Source organism: Hyla sarda, chromosome 2 (assembly GCF_029499605.1).
Source record: "Hyla sarda isolate aHylSar1 chromosome 2, aHylSar1.hap1, whole genome shotgun sequence".
Lineage (NCBI taxonomy): Eukaryota > Metazoa > Chordata > Amphibia > Anura > Hylidae > Hyla > Hyla sarda.
This window is the reverse complement of record NC_079190.1, coordinates 11,421,973-11,444,708: the sequence shown is the minus strand read 5'-3', so window position 1 is coordinate 11,444,708 and position 22,736 is coordinate 11,421,973. Positions and strand designations below refer to the sequence as shown.

The 22,736-nt window shown below is 46.8% G+C and overlaps 1 protein-coding gene across 1 annotated transcript in view; it reads left to right on the top strand.

Annotated features, from left to right (window-relative positions):
- MYO7A (myosin VIIA) overlaps positions 1-22,736 on the top strand; it is a gene marked incomplete in the record, with an annotated part of 248,641 nt that overhangs the window by 79,498 nt on the left and 146,407 nt on the right. Inside the window, 6 exon segments of the mRNA XM_056561158.1 lie at positions 4,300-4,317; positions 8,722-8,906; positions 16,679-16,800; positions 17,128-17,270; positions 19,151-19,264; positions 19,632-19,785. Coding sequence (XP_056417133.1) covers positions 4,300-4,317; positions 8,722-8,906; positions 16,679-16,800; positions 17,128-17,270; positions 19,151-19,264; positions 19,632-19,785 — 736 coding nt within the window.

The window sequence follows — 22,736 nt, the reverse complement described above, 5'->3', positions numbered from 1 at the left end:
GCCTTCTGTCTGGAAAAGCCCTGTCATGGGCCACACCGCTCTGGGACCGCAATGACCCCGTCACTGCCTCTGTACACTCCTTCTTCTCGGAAATTCGAAGTGTCTTTGAGGAACCTGCCCGAGCCTCTTCTGCTGAGACTGCCCTGTTGAACCTGGTCCAGGGTAATTCTTCCGTTGGCGAGTACGCCATACAATTCCGTACTCTTGCTTCTGAACTTTCCTGGAATAATGAGGCCCTCTGCGCGACCTTTAAAAAAGGCCTATCCAGCAACATTAAAGATGTTCTGGCCGCACGAGATACTCCTGCTAACCTGCATGAACTCATTCATCTAGCCACTCGCATTGACATGCGTTTTTCTGAGAGGCATCAAGAGCTCCGCCAGGAAAAAGACTTAGATCTCTGGACACCTCTCCCACAGTCTCCATTGCAATCTGCGCCTAGGCCTCCCGCCGAGGAGGCCATGCAAGTGGATCGGTCTCGCCTGACCCTGGAAGAGAGGAATCGCCGTAAGGAAGAGAATCTTTGTCTGTACTGTGCCAGTACCGAGCATTTCTTGGTGGATTGCCCTATCCGTCCTCCACGCCTGGGAAACGTACGCACGCACCCAGCTCACGTGGGTGTGGCGTCTCTTGATGCTAAGTCGGCTTCTCCACGTCTCACGGTGCCTGTACGGATTTCTTCTTCAGCCAGCTCTTCCCTCTCAGCCGTGGCCTGCCTGGACTCTGGTGCCTCTGGGAATTTTATTCGGGAGTCCTTGGTGAATTAATTCCGCATCCCGGTGACCCGTCTTGTCAAGCCACTCCACATTTCCGCGGTCAACGGAGCCAGGTTGGATTGCACCGTGCGTTTCCGCACGAAGCCCCTCCTAATGTGCATCGGACCTCATCATGAGAAAATTGAGTTTTTGGTCCTCCCCAATTGCACTTCTGAAGTTCTCCTTGGACTACCCTGGCTTCTACACCATTCCCCAACCCTGGATTGGTCCACAGGGGAGATCAAGAGCTGGGGTACCTCTTGCTTCAAGGACTGCCTTAAACCGGTTACCAGTACTCCCTGCCGTGACCCTGTGGTTCCTCCTGTATCCGGTCTACCTAAGGTCGTTATGGACTCTGCCCGCCTTAAGAAGTGCCTCTCCCCCCCTCCCAGTCCAGTCAGGCAAGCCTCGGTGCCTCCTCATGGCCCTCGTCCTGGTGTCACACTGCCCCGTGCCAGGCCTCGCCCTCTGCCCTCTCTCCCCATTCCCACTCCTGCTGTACTGCCTGCCGTTGAGGAATCCCTCCATCCTTTCCCGGTGTCCTCATCCCAGGGGAGGCAGTTACCGGACAAAGAGAAGGGGAGACCTAAGGGGGGGGGTACTGTTACGCCTAGCGCTCCGGGTCCCCGCTCCTCCCCGGAGCGCGTACGGCGTCTCTCTCTCCGCAGCGCCCCGGTCGGTCCCGCTGACCGGGAGCGCTGCACTGTCATGGCCGTCGGGGATGCGATTCGCACAGCGGGACGCGCCCGCTCGCGAGTCGCATCCCAGGTCACTTACCCGTTCCCGTCCCCTGCTGTCATGTGCTGGCGCGCGCGGCTCCGCTCTCTAGGGCGCGCGCGCGCCAGCTCCCTGAGACTTAAAGGGCCAGTGCACCAATGATTGGTGCCTGGCCCAATTAGCTTAATTGGCTTCCATCTGCTCCCTGCCTTTATCTGACCTCCTCCTATGCACTTCCTGGCCGGATCTTGTTGCCTTGTGCCAGTGAAAGCGTTTTGTGTGTCCAAAGCCTGTGTACCAGTAATACTGCTATCCACCCTGACTACGAACCTTGCCGCCTGCCCCCGACCTTCTGCTACGTCCGACCTTGCTTCTGTCTACTCCCTTGTACCGCGCCTATCTTCAGCAGCCAGAGAGGTTGAGCCGTTGCTAGTGGATACGACCTGGTCACTACCGCTGCAGCAAGTCCATCCCGCTTTGCGGCGGGCTCTGGTGAAAACCTGTAGTGACTTAGAACCGGTCCACTAGCACGGTCCACGCCAATCCCTCTCTGGCACAGAGGATCCACCTCCTGCCAGCCGGCATCGTGACAATACTGAGGGATTAACGAATATCATGTCCGCATCTGTATGCCCTAACAAGCAGAGAGATGCATCTGGGTGGTATATAGTTTGAAGAGCTTGGAAATTCCCTGATGAAGCATATGTAAGAAATGTAGCGGACTGGTGAATATGGAGGTGCCATTATTACACTGTATGTACCCTACATACTAACTCCTGTGTGAGATCTGTATCTGGTTGGTGTTGTTCAAGTTTGGGAAGCCTGGGAATCCCCTGGCAAAGCATCTTTGAGAAATCAGTCAGGCTGGTGGGATGAGGAGAAGCCATTATTACCCTGTATGTACCCTAAATACTAACTCTTGTGTGAGATTTGTATCTGGTTGGTGTTGTTCTTGCTTGAGAAGCTCAGTAATTCCCTGGCAAACTATCTGTGAAAGGCTTAGGAATTCCCTGACTAAGTATTTGTGCAAAACGTGTCGGGCTGGTGGGATACGGAGGTGCCATTAATACCCTGTATGTACCCTAAATGCTAACTCTTCTGTGAGATTTGTATCTGGTTGGTGTTGTTCTTGTTTGAGAAGCTCAGGAATTCCCTGGCAAACTATCTGTGAAAAGCTTAGGAATTCCCTGACTAAGTATTTGTGCAAAATGTGTGGGGCTGGTGGGATACGGAGGTGCCATTATTACACTGTATGTACCCTGAATACTGACTATTGTGTGAGATGTGTATCTGGTTGGTGTTTTTCCAGCTTGGGAATTTCCTAACTAACCATACGTGCAAAATGCGTCGGGCAGGTGGGATACAGAAGTAATACTGTACTAACTTTTGTGTGAGATGTATATCTGGTTGGTGTTGTTTTTGCTGTTAGAACTTTTTGTAGTGTGGCCAAACATAAGCTTAATGAATTAAAGGGGTATTCCAGGAAAAAAAAAGTTTTTTTTTATATATTAAGTGGCTCCAGAAAGTTAAACAGATTTGTAAATTACTTCTATTAAACAATCTTAACCCTTTCAGTACTTGGGCATGAGCTGCTGAAGTTGAGTTGTTCTTTTCTGACTAAGTGCTCTCTGATGACACCTGTCTCGGGAACTGTCCAGAGTAGAAGTAAATGCCCATAGCAAACCTCTTCTACTCTGTGCTGTTCCTGAGACAAGCAGAGATGTCAGCAGAGAGCAGTGTTGCCAGACAGAAAAGAACAACTCAACTTCAGCAGCTGATAATTATTGGAAGGATTAAGATTTTTTTTTATATAGAAGTAATTTACAAATCTGTTTTAACTTGTTGATATATATATATATATATATATATATATATATATATATATATATAAAAAGAAAAAAGTTTTTTTCCTGGAATAACCCTTTGAGTCCTAATGTATAAGCAGCTTGAGAAGAAGGTCCAGTCTCTTTTAGTAAGCTTATGTTGGACCACGCTACAAAAAGATTAAATGGCAAAAACAACACCTACAAGATCTCACGCAAGGGCTAGTATTCAGGGTATAAACAGTGTAACAATGACACCTCTGTATTCCACCATCCCGACACGTTTCACATGGATGCTTCATCAGGGAATTCTCGAGCTTCTCAAGCTATAACATTGGGACTGAAATTATTTTTTTTTGCTTTTATTTTTACTTTGGTCCAATAGTGTCTTCGATAGGTTGGTAGAATCTCAAGGTTGTTATTATAAGCCTTTGTCGTCTTTCAGACACCATTTGTATCCTTCAAATGATGTCTCCAGTAACTACCAATGAATAAATTAAAGGGGTTATCCAGGAAAAAAACTTTTTTTTATATATCAACTGGCTCCAGAAAGTTAAACAGATTTGTAAATTACTTCTATTAAAAAAAATCTTAATCCTTTCAGTACTTATGAGCTTCTGAAGTTAAGGTTGTTCTTTTCTGTCTAAGTGCTCTCTGATGACACGTGTCTCGGGAACCGTCCAGTTTAGAAGAGGTTTGCTATGGGGATTTGCTTCTAAACTGGGCGGTTCCCGAGACACGTTTCATCAGAGAGCACTTAGACAGAAAAGAACAACCTTAACTTCAGAAGCTCATAAGTACTGAAAGGATTAAGATTTTTAATAGAAGTAATTTACAAATCTGTTTAACTTTCTGGAGCCAGTTGATATATATATAAAAAGTTTTCTTGGATAACCCCTTTAACTACCCATTCTGGGTATTTTTTTTTTGTCTTTTTAATAGCTCATGGTAAGTTCTGTCTATAATGTGATTGATAATTGTCTAATCCGTTCTTCTTTCCTAAGACTAACTGCGGAGGGAGGGTGAGTATACGTCGGTGTAGCCATCAGCCATTCCATACCAAGGCTTCATTTCACCATTACTCCTCGTCCGCTATTCTGCTTGTCATATGTGTAACATAACCCGCCCATCCGAATGGTCCATCTGCTACCCTGCATTTGGCATTGGCACACATAGCAGGAACTGGTGGTGAACGCCACCCGAAAAGTGTTCTCCACTTATTTAAAGGCTCTCTTGACAATAAGCTGATCACAAAGTGTCCTGTCCCGTTCCCCCCCCATGGACATCATTTTTCAAACCGTATACGGATTTAAATTTACACACGTTTCGATACAGTTTAGTCCGGTTTTGAGGAATCCGTTTTTATTAATCAAAAACCTGAAACGGGAACTGTACTGCAAAAAACGTGGTGTGAACCCGGCCTAAGTAGGTAATTCCTCTACAGCGCCCTAACAGGGGAAAGGAAGCATTACACAGTGTGAAGTCACATTAAAGGGGTACTCTGTCTAAAAACTTCTTATCCCCTACCAGTTGTGTCCAACACTAGAGGCAGAACACGGGCGCGAAGCGCCCACCGGTGACACCAGCTGGGTCCAGCACTAGCTGGCTTGATGGCTAGATGCCTGGGAGGCTGGGAAGCTGTGAGTGACCTTTGACCTCGGGAGCCACACCCCCTGACCCTAACCCTAGGGGATAAGATGTCTGATCGCGGGGGTCCCCAGTGGTGGGACCCCCGCGATCTCATGGCTTCAGCGTTCGTGACATCACGCCACGCCCCTTCCATTCATGTCTATGGGAGGAGACGTGACGGCTACGTAGTAGCCGTCACGCCTCCTCCCATAGACATGAATGGAGGAGGCGTGGCGGCTGTAGTCGCTAGTCATTCGGCGCGGAGCGGAGTTTGCTCCTTGCACGGATGACTGGGGTGCCACGGTGGAGATCGCGGTCCCCAGTGGCGGGACCCCCCCCCCCCCACACACACACAATCGGACATCTTATCCCCTATCCGTATGTTTTTTGGCAGAGTACCCCTTTAATAGGTTATCAGTGCAATGCAGTACGTGACAGGTCCATCCCCTAGAGAGACGCTCTTTGTAATGGCTCCTGGATAGAGGACGCCCCCCCACACACACCTCTCTATTAATCCAGAATTCCCTAATAGGGTGTCCTAAACCGGAAAGTTCCTCTCAGGCTTCCGTACCTACTTTTTAATCAACTTAAACAGATTTGTAAATGACTTCTATATAAAAATCGTAATCCTTCCAGTACTTATCAGCTGCTGTATGCTCCCCAGGAAGTTGTGTAGTTCTTTCCAGTCTGACCACAGTGCTCTCTGCTGACACCTATGTCCATTTTAGGAATTGTCCAGAGTAGGAGCAAATCTCCATAGCAAACATATGCTGCTCTGGACAGTTCCTAAAATGGAAAGAGGTGTCAGCAGAGAGCACTGTTGTCAAAGAGAAAGGAAATTCAAAAAGAAAAGAACTTCCTGTGGAGCATACAGCAGCTGATAGGTACTGGAAGGATTAAGATTTTTTAAAATCTTAATCCTTCCAGTACTTATCAGCTGCTGTATGCTCCACAGGAAGTTGTGTAGTTCTGTCCAGTCTGACCACAGTGCTCTCTGATGACCACAGTGCTCTCTGATTTGCTCCAGAGTAGGAGCAAATCCCCATAGCAAACCTCTCCTGCTCTGGACAGTTCCTAAAATGGACAGAGGTGTCAGCAGAGAGAGCACTGTGGTCAGACTGGAAACAACTACACAAGTCCCTGGGGAGCATACAGCAGCTGATAAGTACTGGAAGGATTAAGATTTTTAAATAGAAGTCATTAACAAATCTGTTTAACTTTCTGGCACCAGTTGATTTAAAAAAAAAAAAAATAGTTTTCCACGGGAGTACCCCTTTAAGCTAAATAAACTGCCCTTTTTTTTCTATTGGGCCCCTGCACCCCAAAATGTCTGTGCACGTTCCTTCTTGGGGGGGGGGATGACCTGCTGCTAGTATGAGCCGAGCACATATGTCCCCTGCATGTCACGCGTCATGTTCTCCGGTCTCCGCCATGTCACCTGCTGCATATTTCATGCCACCATCTCATGTGCACGTTATATGATCCTGGGTCACATGTCACGCTCTTTGTCTTGCTCGCATGATATCCCTGACTTTAGTCATGCAAAGATTTTGGGCTTGATCAGAACTCGCAGGGCCCCAATACAGAATGATGAGAAAAGGATTTTATTTTGAGGTCTAACAATCCTGGAAATTAAAGGGGTTATCTGGCATTTTTGCAAAAAAAATAAAAAATTATAATATTCTGCTGGGGCTGGGAAAAGATAAAAAGAAAAGATAGTGAAAAAAAATAAAACTATACTTACCCAGCCCTGATCTGCTTTCTACTTCCTGCTATAAACATGAGCACTGGACACAGGACCTGTCAGCTTAGCCAAACACTGGATGCAGAAGTGTCCTGTGATTGGCTCAGCTGGCAGGTCCTGCACCGAGCACTTGTCTCAGATTGAGCTGAACTGGGGAGGGGTGTAACTACTATATACCCTGATCCCACAGAGATAGCAGCAGTATACAGATAGAGCTGGAGGGGAGGTGTATAACTACTATATAACCTGATCTCATAGAGATAGCAGCAGTATACAGATAGAGCTGGAGGGGAGGTGTATAACTACTATATATCCTGATCCCACAGAGATAGCAGCAGTATACAGATAGAGCTGGAGGGAAGGTGTGTAACTACTATATATCCTGATCCCACAGAGATAGCAACAATATACAGATAGAGCTGGAGGGGAGGGGTGTAACTACTATATATCCTAATCCCACAAAGATAGCAGAAGTATACAGATAGAGCTGGAGGGAAGGTGTGTAACTACTATATATCCTGATCCCACAGAGATAGCAGCAGTATACAGATAGAGCTGGAGGGGAGGGGTGTAACTACTATATATCCTAATTCCACAGAGATAGCAGCAATATACAGATAGAGCTGGAGGGAAGGTGTATAACTACTATTTATCCTGATCCCATAGAGATAGCAGTGTGTGTGTGTGTGTGTATATATATATATGACACTGATACTTAGGGTACAGGATACATATAGTAACATACAGATAGAGCTGGAGGGGAGGTGTATAACTACTATATAACCTAATCCCACAGAGATAGCAGCAGTATACAGATAGAGCTGGAGGGAAGGTGTATAACTACTATATATCCTAATCCCACAGAAATAGTAGCAGTATACAGATAGAGCTAGAGAGGAGGTGTATAACTACTATATATCCTGATCTCATAGAAATAGCAGCAGTATACAGATCAGCCACCCCCCCCCCCCCTTGTGATGTCATGCCACACCCCCTAGAGCTGGATGGGAGGTGTATAATTTCTATATATTCTGATCCCATAAATATAGCTGCAGCAGTATACAGATGGAGCTGGAGGGGAGGTGTGTAACTACTATATATCCTAATCCCACAGATATAACAGCAGTATACAGATAGAGCTGGAGGGGAGGTCTATAACTACTATATATTCTGATCCCATAGAAATAGCAGTCTATTTATGTATATATATATATATATATATATATATATATATCACTGATACTTGGGGTACAGGATACATATAGTAATATACAGATAGAGCTGGAGGGGAGGTGTATAACTACTATACATCCTGATCCCATAGAGATAGCAGCAATATACAGATAGAGCTGGAGGGGAGGTGTATAACTACTATACATCCTGATCCCATAGAGATAGCAGCAATATACAGATAGAGCTGGAGGGGAGGTGTATAACTACTATACATCCTGATCCTATAGAGATAGCAGCAGTATACAGATAGAGCTGGAGGGGAGGTGTATAACTACTATATATGCCGATCCTATAGAGATAGCAACAGTATACAGATAGAGCTGGAGGGGAGGGGTCAGAGAGCTGCTAGGAGGGATCCGGTAGGTGATGATGTGTCTCCATGGTACCAGACTACAAAAGAAACCCTGCGTAGTCGGCTCCTGCAGTCTCTCTACTCTTGTACAGTCCAGATTTGTTGCTGCATTGTCTCAGGGACATGGACAGAGATAAGAGAGTTGCATATCTCAAGGGTTGAAGGGGTATATAGACAGTAGATATATATATATATATACACACACATTGCAGATGTATAAATAATGGTTCCCTACCTGGATAGTGCATCACACATTCTACATTCATATACGTCAGCGGTCATCAAACTGTGGCCCTCCAGATGTTGCAAAACTACAACTCCCAGCATGCCCGGACAGCCAACGGCTGTCCGGGCATGCTGGGAATTGTAGTTTTGCAACATCTGGAGGGCCACAGTTTGAAGCCCACTGATAGACGTAGATTTAAGTTGTGATACATAATATATGTGATATCTCACTTCCTCCTCCAGACATACACTGGATCCATTTTAGTGGCGGTGAACCCCTACCAGCTGCTGCCCATCTACACCCCGGACCAGATACGCCTGTATACCAACAAAAAGATCGGAGAAATGCCCCCCCACATCTTCGCCATAGCCGACAACTGTTACTTCAACATGCAGCGAAACAGTAAGGACCAGTGTTGTATCATTAGGTGAGACCCGACCCCCCCTCATGACCCCAATCCAGGTGTACTCCATGGGCATCTGGGTCACATGACGAGTGAATGTTCTGCCTGCCTGCAGCTGCCTCTAAGGGAAGTTTACTGCATGTAGTTCCCATTAAACTCAATAAAAAGCATGAAGTGCGATCTGGAGCTCCCTCTAGTGGTGGCTGCGAGCAGCAATAATTTTAAAATGTTTAAAGACGCACTTCAGGAATGTAGTTTTTATTTTTTATTTTGTTTATTATAGTGCAGCATAGTCGATTATTATAGAATAATGTAGAGGTTCTTGTGTATGCATTGTGCTTTCCTGTTTTAGCTGATGTGGCAGGCATGGGGTTTTCAGCCATAGTATTTATGATTCCATCACTGAAATAATTTCCCCATGCTGCCTACATTTCCCATGATATCCTAATCCCGTGGAGATAGCAGCAGCAGTATACAGATAGAGCTGAAGGGGCAGTGTACAAGTACTATACAGTATATCCTGATCTCATAGAAATAGCAGCAGAAGCAGTATACAGGTAGAGCTGGTGGGGAAGTATATACCTACTTAATATCCTGATCCCATAGAGATAAAGCTGGAGGGGTGGGTGTATACCCACTATATATCCCATCCTGATCCCATAGAGATAGCAGTAGCAGCAGCAGTATAAAGATAGAGCTGGAGGGTAGGTTTATAACTACTATGTGCCTGTTACGCCGAGCGCTCCGGGTCCCCGCTCCTCCCCGGAGCGCTCGCCACATCCTCGCTACTGCAGCGCCCCGGTCAGATCCACTGACCGGGTGCGCTGCGATACCGCCTCCAGCCGGGATGCGATTCGCGATGCGGGTGGCGCCCGCTCGCGATGCGCACCCCGGCTCCCGTACCTGACTCGCTCTCCGTCGGTCCTGTCCCGGCGCGCGCGGCCCCGCTCCCTAGGGCGCGCGCGCGCCGGGTCTCTGCGATTTAAAGGGCCACTGCGCCGCTGATTGGCGCAGTTGGTCTAATTAGTGTGTTCACCTGTGCACTCCCTATGTATACCTCACTTCCCCTTCACTCCCTCGCCGGATCTTGTTGCCATTGTGCCAGTGAAAGCGTTCCCTTGTGTGTTCCTATCCTGTGTTCCAGACCTCCTGCCGTTGCCCCTGACTACGATCCTTGCTGCCTGCCCCGACCTTCTGCTACGTCCGACCTTGCTCTTGTCTACTCCCTTGTACCGCGCCTATCTTCAGCAGTCAGAGAGGTTGAGCCGTTGCTAGTGGATACGACCTGGTTACTACCGCCGCTGCAAGACCATCCCGCTTTGCGGCGGGCTCTGGTGAAAACCAGTAGTAACTTAGAACCGGTCCACTAGCACGGTCCACGCCAATCCCTCTCTGGCACAGAGGATCCACCTCCTGCCAGCCGGCATCGTGACAGTAGATCCGGCCATGGATCCCGCTGAAGTTCCACTGCCAGTTGTCGCCGACCTCACCACGGTGGTCGCCCAGCAGTCGCAACAGATAGCGCAACAAGGCCACCAGCTGTCTCAACTGACCGTGATGCTACAGCAGCTACTACCACAGCTTCAGCAATCATCTCCTCCGCCAGCTCCTGCACCTCCTCCGCAGCGAGTGGCCGCTTCCGGCCTACGACTTTCCTTGCCGGATAAATTTGATGGGGACTCTAAGTTTTGCCGTGGCTTTCTTTCACAATGTTCCCTGCACTTGGAGATGATGTCGGACCAGTTTCCTACTGAAAGGTCTAAGGTGGCTTTCGTAGTCAGCCTTCTGTCTGGGAAAGCTCTGTCATGGGCCACACCGCTCTGGGACCACAATGACCCCGTCACTGCCTCTGTACACTCCTTCTTCTCGGAAATTCGAAGTGTCTTTGAGGAACCTGCCCGAGCCTCTTCTGCTGAGACTGCCCTGCTGAACCTGGTCCAGGGTAATTCTTCCGTTGGCGAGTACGCCATCCAATTCCGTACTCTTGCTTCCGAATTATCCTGGAATAATGAGGCCCTCTGCGCGACCTTTAAAAAAGGCCTATCCAGCAACATTAAAGATGTTCTGGCCGCACGAGAAATTCCTGCTAACCTACATGAACTCATTCATCTTGCCACTCGCATTGACATGCGTTTTTCCGAAAGGCGTCAGGAGCTCCGCCAGGATATGGACTTTGTTCGCACGAGGCGTTTTTTCTCCCCGGCTCCTCTCTCCTCTGGTCCTCTGCAATCCGTTCCTGGGCCTTCCACCGTGGAGGCTATGCAAGTTGACCGGTCTCGCTTGACACCTCAAGAGAGGACACGACGCCGCATGGAGAATCTTTGCCTGTACTGTGCCGGTACCGAACACTTCCTGAAGGATTGTCCTATCCGTCCTCCCCGCCTGGAAAGACGTACGCTGACTCCGCACAAAGCTGACACAGTTCTTGATGTCAACTCTGCTTCTCCACGCCTTACTGTGCCTGTGCGGATATCTGCCTCTACCTTCTCCTTCTCTACTAAGGCCTTCTTGGATTCCGGATCTGCAGGAAATTTTATTTTGGCCTCTCTCATCAACAGGTTCAACATCCCTGTGACCAGTCTCGCCAGGCCCCTCTACATCAATTGTGTTAACAATGAAAGATTGGACTGTGCCGTGCGTTACCGCACGGAACCCCTCCTAATGTGCATCGGACCTCATCACGAAAAAATTTAGTTTTTGGTCCTCTCCAATTGCACTTCCGAAATTCTCCTTGGACTACCGTGGCTTCAACGCCATTCCCCAACCCTTGATTGGTCCACAGGAGAGATCAAGAGCTGGGGTACTTCTTGTTTCAAGGACTGTCTTAAACCGGTTCCCAGTACTCCCTGCCGTGACCCTGTGGGTCCCCCTGTAACCGGTCTCCCTAAGGCTTATATGGACTATGCTGACGTATTTTGCAAAAAGCAAGCTGAGACTTTACCCCCTCACAGGCCTTTTGACTGTCCTATTGACCTCCTCCCGGGCACTACTCCACCCCGGGGCAGAATTTACCCTCTGTCCGCCCCAGAGACTCTTGCTATGTCTGAATACATCCAGGAAAATTTAAAAAAGGGGTTTATCCGCAAATCCTCCTCTCCTGCTGGAGCTGGATTTTTCTTTGTGTCCAAAAAAGATGGCTCCCTACGTCCTTGCATTGATTACCGCGGACTTAATAAAATCACCGTAAAGAACCGCTACCCTCTACCTCTTATCTCTGAACTCTTTGATCGCCTCCAAGGTGCCCACATCTTTACCAAACTGGACTTAAGAGGTGCTTATAATCTCATCCGCATCAGAGAGGGGGACGAATGGAAAACTGCATTTAACACCAGAGATGGACACTTTGAGTATCTGGTCATGCCCTTTGGCCTGTGCAACGCCCCTGCCGTCTTCCAAGACTTTGTTAATGAAATTTTTCGTGATCTCTTATATTCCTGTGTTGTTGTATATCTGGACGATATTCTGATTTTTTCTGCCAACTTAGAAGAACACCGCCAGCATGTCCGCATGGTTCTTCAGAGACTTCGAGACAATCAACTTTATGCCAAAATGGAGAAATGTCTGTTTGAATGTCAATCTCTTCCTTTCCTAGGATACTTGGTCTCTGGCCAGGGACTACAAATGGACCCAGATAAACTCTCTGCCGTCTTAGATTGGCCACGCCCCTCCGGACTCCGTGCTATCCAACGTTTTTTGGGGTTCGCCAATTATTACAGACAATTTATTCCACATTTTTCCACTATTGTGGCTCCTATCGTGGCTTTAACCAAGAAGAATGCCAATCCTAAGTCCTGGTCTCCTCAAGCGGAAGACGCATTTAAACGGCTCAAGTCTGCCTTTTCTTCTGCTCCCGTGCTCTCCAGACCTGACCCATCTAAACCCTTCCTATTGGAGGTTGATGCCTCCTCAGTGGGAGCTGGAGCGGTCCTTCTACAAAAAAATTCTTCCGGGCATGCTGTTACTTGTGGGTTTTTTTCTAGGACCTTCTCTCCGGCGGAGAGAAACTACTCCATCGGGGATCGAGAACTACTGGCCATTAAATTAGCACTTGAGGAATGGAGGCATCTGCTGGAGGGATCAAAATTTCCAGTTATCATTTTCACCGATCACAAGAATCTCTCCTATCTCCAGTCTGCCCAACGGCTGAATCCTCGCCAGGCCAGGTGGTCGTTGTTCTTTGCCCGTTTTAACTTTGAAATTCATTTTCGCCCTGCCGACAAGAACATTAGGGCCGATGCTCTCTCTCGTTCCTCGGATGCCTCGGAAGTAGAGGTCTCTCCGCAACACATCATTCCTCCTGACTGTCTGATCTCCTCTTCTCCAGCCTCCATCAGGCAAACTCCTCCAGGGAAGACCTTTGTTTCTCCACGCCAGCGTCTCGGGATTCTCAAATGGGGTCACTCCTCCCACCTCGCAGGCCATGCGGGCATCAAAAAGTCCTTGCAACTCATCTCTCGTTTCTATTGGTGGCCGACTCTGGAAACAGATGTTGTTGATTTCGTGCGGGCCTGTACTGTCTGTGCCCGGGATAAGACTCCTCGCCAGAAGCCTGCTGGTCTCCTTCACCCTCTGCCTGTCCCCGAACAGCCTTGGTCTCTGATTGGTATGGACTTTATTACAGACCTACCCCCATCCCGTGGCAACACTGTTGTTTGGGTGGTCGTTGATCGATTTTCCAAGATGGCACATTTCATCCCTCTTCCTGGTCTTCCTTCAGCGCCTCAGTTGGCAAAACAATTTTTTGTACACATTTTTCGTCTTCACGGGTTGCCCACGCAGATCGTCTCGGATAGAGGCGTCCAATTCGTGTCAAAATTCTGGAGGGCTCTCTGTAAACAACTCAAGATTAAATTAAACTTCTCTTCTGCTTATCATCCTCAATCCAATGGGCAAGTAGAAAGAATTAACCAGGTCCTGGGTGACTATTTACGGCATTTTGTTTCCTCCCGCCAGGATGATTGGGCAGATCTTCTACCTTGGGCCGAATTCTCGTACAACTTTAGAGTCTCTGAATCTTCTGCTAAATCCCCATTTTTCGTGGTGTACGGCCGTCACCCTCTTCCCCCCCTCCCTATTCCCTTGTCCTCTGGTTTGCCCACTGTAGATGAAGTGACTCGTGAACTTTCCACCATATGGAAAGAGACCCAAAATTCTCTTTTACAGGCTTCATCTCGCATGAAAAAGTTTGCCGATAAGAAAAGAAGAGCTCCCCCCATTTTTGCTCCCGGAGACAAGGTATGGCTCTCCGCTAAATATGTCCGCTTTCGTGTCCCCAGTTACAAACTGGGACCACGCTATCTTGGTCCTTTCAAAGTCTTGTGCCAAATTAATCCTGTCTCTTATAAACTTCTTCTTCCTCCTTCTCTCCGTATTCCTAATGCCTTTCATGTCTCTCTTCTTAAACCACTCATCATCAACCGTTTCTCTCCCAAAATTGTTTCTCCCACTCCTGTTTCTGGTTCTTCTGACATCTTCTCAGTTAAGGAGATACTGGCCTCCAAGACGGTCAGAGGGAAAAAATTTTTTTTAGTCGATTGGGAGGGCTGTGGTCCTGAAGAGAGATCCTGGGAACCTGAGGACAACATCCTAGACAAAAGTCTGGTCCTCAGGTTCTCAGGCCCCAAGAAGAGGGGGAGACCCAAGGGGGGGGTACTGTTACGCCGAGCGCTCCGGGTCCCCGCTCCTCCCCGGAGCGCTCGCCACATCCTCGCTACTGCAGCGCCCCGGTCAGATCCACTGACCGGGTGCGCTGCGATACCGCCTCCAGCCGGGATGCGATTCGCGATGCGGGTGGCGCCCGCTCGCGATGCGCACCCCGGCTCCCGTACCTGACTCGCTCTCCGTCGGTCCTGTCCCGGCGCGCGCGGCCCCGCTCCCTAGGGCGCGCGCGCGCCGGGTCTCTGCGATTTAAAGGGCCACTGCGCCACTGATTGGCGCAGTTGGTCTAATTAGTGTGTTCACCTGTGCACTCCCTATGTATACCTCACTTCCCCTGCACTCCCTCGCCGGATCTTGTTGCCATCGTGCCAGTGAAAGCGTTTCCTTGTGTGTTCCTAGCCTGTGTTCCAGACCTCCTGCCGTTGCCCCTGACTACGATCCTTGCTGCCTGCCCCGACCTTCTGCTACGTCCGACCTTGCTCTTGTCTACTATCTTGTACCGCGCCTATCTTCAGCAGTCAGAGAGGTTGAGCCGTTGCTAGTGGATACGACCTGGTTACTACCGCCGCTGCAAGACCATCCCGCTTTGCGGCGGGCTCTGGTGAAAACCAGTAGTAACTTAGAACCGGTCCACTAGCACGGTCCACGCCAATCCCTCTCTGGCACAGAGGATCCACCTCCTGCCAGCCGAATCGTGACAGTGCCCTAATCTCATAGAGATGGCAGCAGCAGTATACAGACAGAGCAGGTGGGGAGGTGTATAATTACTAAATATCCTGATCTCATAGCTATAAAGCTGGAGTGGTGGGTGTATACCCACTATATATCCTGTCCTGATCACATAGAGATAGCAGCAGCAGTATACAGATAGAACTGGAGGGAAGGTGTATAACTACTATATATTGTGATCCCAACAAGATAGCAGCAGCAGTATACAGATAGAGCTGGAGGGAAGGTGTATAACTACTATACATCCTTATCTCAACGAGATAGCAGCAGTATACAGATAGAGCTGGAGGGAAGGTGTATAACTACTATACATCCTGATCCCAAAGAGATAGCAGCAGCAGTATACAGATAGAGCTGGAGGGAAGGTGTATAACTACTATATATTGTGATCCCCAAAAATTGCAGCAGCAGTATACAGATAGAGCTGGGAGGGGTCTTTGAGTTGCCAGAAGCGTTCTGATGAAGTCCTCCTGTCATCCGGAAGTCAGGTGACCCAGGACTTACCACTTACTATGACACGTTAAACACTGTGATTTTCTGCAGGTCCCACTGGTGATCACATGACCCAGTTACTGTAATTAAATGCATTTCTGCTGGAATAAAACACGTGGCGCTGTAGGAATAGTAATGGCAGGTGCACATGATATGGGGAAAAAAAATCTATCTCTAGTGCTTCTTCTTTAAAGGGGTACTCCACTGGAAAACATTTTTATTTAAATCAACTGGTGCAAGAAGGTTAAACAGATTTGTAAATTACTTCTATTAAAAAAAATCTTAATCCTTCCAGTACTTATCAGCTGCTGTATGCTCCAGAGGAAGTTGTGTAGTTCTTTCTGCCTGACCACAGTGCTCTCTGCTGACAATATTATTATTATTTTTTTAAATCAACTGGTGCCAGAAAGTTAAACAGATTTGTAAATTACTTCTATTTAAACAGCTTAATCCTTCCAGTACTTATCAGCTGCTGCATGCTCCACAGGAAGTTCTTTTCTTCTGGAATTTCTTTCCAGTCTGACCACAGTGCTCTCCATTTTAGAAACTGTCCAGAGCAGGAGAAGTTTGCTATGAGGATTTGCTCCTACTCTGGACAGTCCCTAAAATGGACAGAGGTGTCAGCAGAGAGCACTGTGGTCAGACAGAAAGGAAATTCAAAAAGAAAAGAGCTTCCTGTGGATCATAACAGCAGCTGATAAGTACGGGAAGGATTAAGATTTTTTTTTATCAAAGTCTTTTACTTGTATCTTTCTGGAAACTAATTGATTTAAAAAAATAATAAAAAAAAGTTTTCCACTGGAGTTCCCCTTTAAGTCTTGTTACTTTTAGTCGTAGAGATTTTTGTTTGAGTTGTCGCTTTTGCTTTTACTATGTATAACCCTGATTTTATCTCATCGGTGTGTAATCGACTACAGTGGTGAATCCGGCGCTGGCAAAACTGAGAGCACCAAACTGATTCTCCAGTTCCTGGCGGCGATCAGCGGTCAGCACTCCTGGATAGAGCAGCAAGTGCTGGAGGCCAACCCCATCCTAGAGGGTCAGTACGAAATAGGAAAAAAATTCCCAAAAATAAATAATAATTCGTTATACAGATATATTAGATTTCTCTATAGCTAATATTATTGATACATATTTATCCAACTGTCTCTCCAAGTATCTAAACCAGTGTTTCCCAACCAGGGTGCCTCCAGCTGTTGCAAAACTACAACTCCCAGCATTCCCAGACAGCCTTTGGCTGTCTGGGAATGCTGGGAGTTGTAGTTTTGCAACAGCTGGAGGCACCCTGGTTTAGGAAACACTGATCTAAACCGATTGTGATACATGATGTATCGTGATGTCTGATCCGTTATTGATGCCCCGACAGCATTTGGCAACGCCAAGACAATCCGCAATGACAATTCCAGCCGGTTCGGGAAATATATTGATATTCACTTCAATAAGAAAGGAGCCATTGAGGGAGCGAAGATCGAGCAATATCTCCTGGAGAAATCACGTGTGTGCAGACAGGTAAAGAGACTACTGACATGTGACCTCACCAGCAGAATAGTGAGTACAGCTCTGGAGGATAATACAGGATATAACTCGGGATCAGTACAGGATAAGTAATGTAATGTATGTACACAGTGATCTCACCAGCAGAATAGTGAGTACAGCTCTGGAGTATAATACAGGATATAATTAAGGATCAGTACAGGATAAGTAATGTAATGTATGTACACAGTGACCTCACCAGCAGAATAGTGAGTGCAGCTCTGGAGTATAATACAGGATATAACTCAGGATCAGTACAGGATAAGTAATGTATTGTATGTACACAGTGACCTCACCAGCAGAATAGTGAGTACAGCTCTGCAGTATAATACAGGATATAACTCAGGATCAGTACAGGAGAAGTAATGTAATGTATGTACACAGTGATCTCACCAGCAGAATAGTGAGTACAGCTCTGGAGTATAATACAGGATATAACTCAGGATCAGTACAGGATAAGTAATGTAATGTATGTACACAGTGACCTCACCAGCAGAATAGTGAGTACAGCTCTGGGGTATAATACAGGATATAACTCAGGATCAGTACAGGATAAGTAATGCAATGTATGTACACAATGACCTCACCAGCAGAATAGTGAGTGCAGCTCTGGAGTATAATACAGGATATAACTCAGGATCAGTACAGGAGAAGTAATGTAATGTATGTACACAGTGACCTCACCAGCAGAATAGTGAGTACAGCTCTGGAGTATAATACAGGATATAACTCAGGATCAGTACAGGATAAGTAATGTAATGTATGTACACAGTGATCCCCACCAGCAGAATAGTGAGTATAGCTCTGGGGTATAATACAGGATATAACTCAGGATCAGTACAGGATAAGTAATGTAATGTATGTACACAGTGACCTCACCAGCAGAATAGTGAGTGCAGCTCTGGAGTATAATACAGGATATAACTCAGATCAGTACAGGATAAGTAATGTAATGTATGTACACAGTGACCTCACCAGCAGAATAGTGAGTACAGCTCTGAAGTATAATACAGGATATAACTCAGGATCAGTACAGGATAAGTAATGTAATGTATGTGCACAGTGACCTCACCAGCAGAATAGTGAGTGCAGCTCTGGAGTATAATACAGGATATGACTCAGGATCAGTAATACGGGTGCTGCACGGAGATTGCGGGGGTCCCAGCGGCGGGCCCCCCGCAATCAGACATCTTATCCCCTATCCTTTGGGTAGAGGATAAGATGTCTTTGCCCAGATAACCCCTTTAAAGGGGTACTCCGGAGAAAACCTTTTTTCTTTTAAATCAACTGGTGGCAGAAAGTTAAACATATTTGTAAATTCCTTCTATTAAAAAATCTTAATCCTTCCAGTACTTATTAGCTGCTGAATGCTACAGAGGAAATTCCTTTCTTTTTAGAACACTGATGACATCACGAGCACAGTGCTCTCTGCTGACATCTCTGTCCATTTTAGCAACCATGCATAGCAGATATATGCTAAGGGCAGCATGGTGGCTCAGTGGTTAGCACTGCTGCCTTGCAGTGCTGGGGACTTGGGTTCAAATCCCACTAAGGACAGCAATAAATAAAGCATTATTATTATTATAATAACATCATCAGAGAGAACTGTGGTCGTGATGTCATCAGAGAGCATTCCAAAAAGAAAAGAATTTCCTCTGTAGTATTCAGCAGCTAATAAGTACAGGAAGGATTAAGATTTTTTTGTAGAAGTAATTTACAAATATGTTTAACTTTCTGCCACCAGTTGATTTAAAAGAAAAAAGGTTTTCACCGGAGTACCCCTTTAAGAATTTGTTTCCTATGTAAGTGACTCTTTTGTCCCCCCCGCCCCCCCCCCCCCCCCCCCCTCACCTCAGGCTCAAGACGAGCGGAACTATCATGTGTTCTACTGTATGCTGAAAGGGATGCCGCCAGATCAGAAGAAAAAACTAGGCCTAGGCAAAGCGACGGACTACAACTACCTCTGCATGGTGAGTTGACATGTCTTCATAAATGTGCCCAGAGGCCCCCACCTACCATGAGACATTTATAATACTGGGGTCTTTTTGTTACATGGGGAAAAAAGTGTGGGAACTCACCCAGGATTTCCACTCAAGGGCTGGTCCTGCAGGATTCCTACTATTGGGAACAATGTTCCAGCTGTGGAAAAAGTGCAGTAACTCTGTTCCCATGCATTCCTGCAGAACGCGAGTCCTGCTTTTGGGCCTACAAAAGTTGGCCCCCCCTTTCTACTTTTTGGGTATTACAAGCTTAGAGCATGCTGAACTAGATTACCATTGGTCACAATTTGCTTTGTTTTGTCTGTTCTCTTCATAGAAGTCTTTGTTTTCCTTGCAGGGAAAATGTACTACGTGTGACGGCAGAGATGACAGTAAGGAATATGCCAACATTCGTTCTGCCATGAAAGTCCTGATGTTTACCGATACTGAGAACTGGGAGATCTCCCGGCTTCTGGCTGCCATATTGCACATGGGTAACCTGCGCTATGAAGGTAATGGATCAAATATGTGGTTGTATAGGGTTAAAGGGGACCTTTAGTACCATGGACACGCACCCCCGTAAAACAGTAGAAGCATCAGGACCTGCCTTAGGGCAGCGCTAGTCCTTAACAGGCACAGACTTCACTGCGAAATCTGGGTCATTCACACTACGGATTGTCCATCCAGATAAAGTGTACAGCACATGATAAGTGCCGCCCACATTCCTGTGTTCTGTCCTGATCCAGCAGTTAATAGAGACATTTTCCCCCTAACAACAGACAGTGGAGAGCAGATTGTAGGGAAGGGAGACACCTACTGGACAAGACTTTAAAGTTGTTTTTCTGGGGTACAGAGGCATTTTTGGTAAATGATGTGGTTAAAGAAGAGAGCAAGTACATGTGATATTGTTAATTACAGCAGTCGGCGCTATAACTGCCTGGATATGTGCTGTCACCATTGATGGCAATGCATATCCGAGAGGATCCACCAAAAATATGAAAAGGTTCATTCTTTCTTCGGAGTCCGGAATATGAATTCTGCCGCAGAAATACAGCAGTCTGTACAATGCAGCAGAATCCCATTGAAAACAATACTAGGCTGCTGCAGAATTCTGCTCAAAAATTCCATGGTTGTGCCCCTAGTTGAGTTTTGAAGGAAAGGAAAATTGGAGGTATTGTCAATAACACCGAAAAAACGTCACCTCCATGATGCTATGGATCCAGGCACAGTGTCGTGGTCTCTGTTATAAATGGAAGCCTAAATGCAAAAGTTTGAAAATGTTACCATTTAAGGGGTACTCCGCCCCTAGACATCTTATCCCCTATCCAAAGGATTGGGGATAAGATGTCAGATCGCCGCGGTCCCGCTGCTAGGGACCCCCGGGATCCCCGCTGCGGCACCGCGCTATCATTACAGCACAGAGCGAGTTCGTAATGACGGGCGATACGGGGGACGGAGCAGCGTGACGTCATGGCTCCGCCCCTCATGACATCACGGCCCGTCCCCTTAATGCAAGTCTATGGGAGGGGGCGTGACGACCGCCACGCCCCCTCTCATAGACTTGTATTGAAAGGGGCGGACCGTGACGTCACGAGGGGCAGAGCCGTGAAGTAACGATGCTCCGGCCCCTGTACCGCCCATCATTACGTGCAGAGCGAACTCGCTCTGCGCAGTAATGATGGCGGGGTGCCGCAGCGAAGATCCCAGGGGTCCCCAGCAGCGGGACCCCGGTGATCTGACATCTTATCCCCTATCCTTTGGATAGGGGATAAGATGTCTAGGGGCGGAATACCTCTTTAAAGGGGTACTCCTGTGGGAAACTTTGTATTTTTCTTAAATGAACTGGTGCCAGAAAGTTAAACAGATTTGTAAATTACTTCTATTAAAAAATCTTAATCCTTCCAGTACTTTTTAGGGGCTGTATAGTACAGAGGAAATGCTTTTCTTTCTGGATTTCTCTTATGTCGCGACCCCAGCGCTCTCTGCTGTCCATTATAGGAACTGTCCAGAGCAAGAGAAAATCCCCATAGCAATCATATGCTGCTCTGTACAGTTCCTAAAATGGACTGCAGAGGTCAGTAGAGAGCACTGTGTAACCCGGTTACCATCTGCCTTCCTCCCTTTGATCATGTATCAGGCTGTGAGTATGTGCAATAAATGTTGCTGAACTGGACGTACCGGTGAGTGCCGACTTTTCATTCTTCTATCAAGTACACTAATTTACAAATCTGTTTAACTTTCTGGCAACAGTTGATTTAAAAATAAAAAATAAAAAGTTTTCCACAGGAATACCCCTTTAAAAAGAAATTTTTAGCAAGAATGCAAATAATAATGATTTCCTTGATCCGACTGCTTCTTCTAAATTGTTTACATCAAACTGTCCTTAACCCCTTAACGACAATGGACACAAATGTACGTCATGGTGACGTGGTACTTAGCGCACCATGACGTACATTTACGCGCCGCCATGATCGCGAGCACCTGAGCGGTGCTCGCGTCATGCCCAGCAGGTCGCGGCTGCTATCAGCAGCCGGGGACCTGCCGTAATGGCGGACATCCGCGATCGCGCGGTTGTCCGCCATTAACCCCTCAGATGCCGTGATCAATACAGATCACGGCATCTGCGGCAGTGCGGTACTTTGAATGGATGATCGGATCACCGGCAGCGCTGCCGCGGGGATCCGTTCATCCATCATGGCGGTCCTCTCACCTGGCTCCGGCTATCTCCCGGGGTCTCCTGCTCTGGTCTGAGATCGAGCAGACCAGAGCAGAAGATGACCGATAATACTGAGCAGTGCTATGTCCTATACATTTCACTGAACAGTATTAGCAATCAACTGATTGCTATGAATAGTCCCCTATGGGGACATATAAAGTGTATAAAAAAAAGTTTAAAAAATTTAAAATAAAAAAGTAAAAAAATTTGAAAAATCCCCTCCCCCAATAAAATAGTAAAACGTCCGTTTTTCCCATTTTACCCCCAAAAAAGCGTAAAAAAATAATTAATACACATATTTGGTATCGCCGCGTGTGTAAAAGTCTGAACTATTAAAATATATTGTTAATTATCCCGTACGGAGAACGGTGCAAACGTAAAAAAAATAAGTCCAAAATTGCTGCTTTTTTGTCACATTTAATTCCCAAAAATTTTTTATAAAAAATGAATAAAAAGTTAAACCTAAGCAAAAGGGGTACTGATAAAAACTACAGATCATAGCGCAAAAAATGAGCCCTCATATCGCCCCATATACGGAAAAATTAGAAAGGTGGTCAAAATAGGGCAATTTCAAACATACTAATTTTGTTAAAATGGTTTTTAAGCGGTACGATTATAGAAAAGCATACAACATGGGTATAATTTTAATCGTATTGACCCACAGAATAAAGAAAACATGTAATTTTGACCGGAAAGTGTACAGCGTGAAAACGAAACCTTCCAAAATTTGCTAAATTGCGGTTTTCT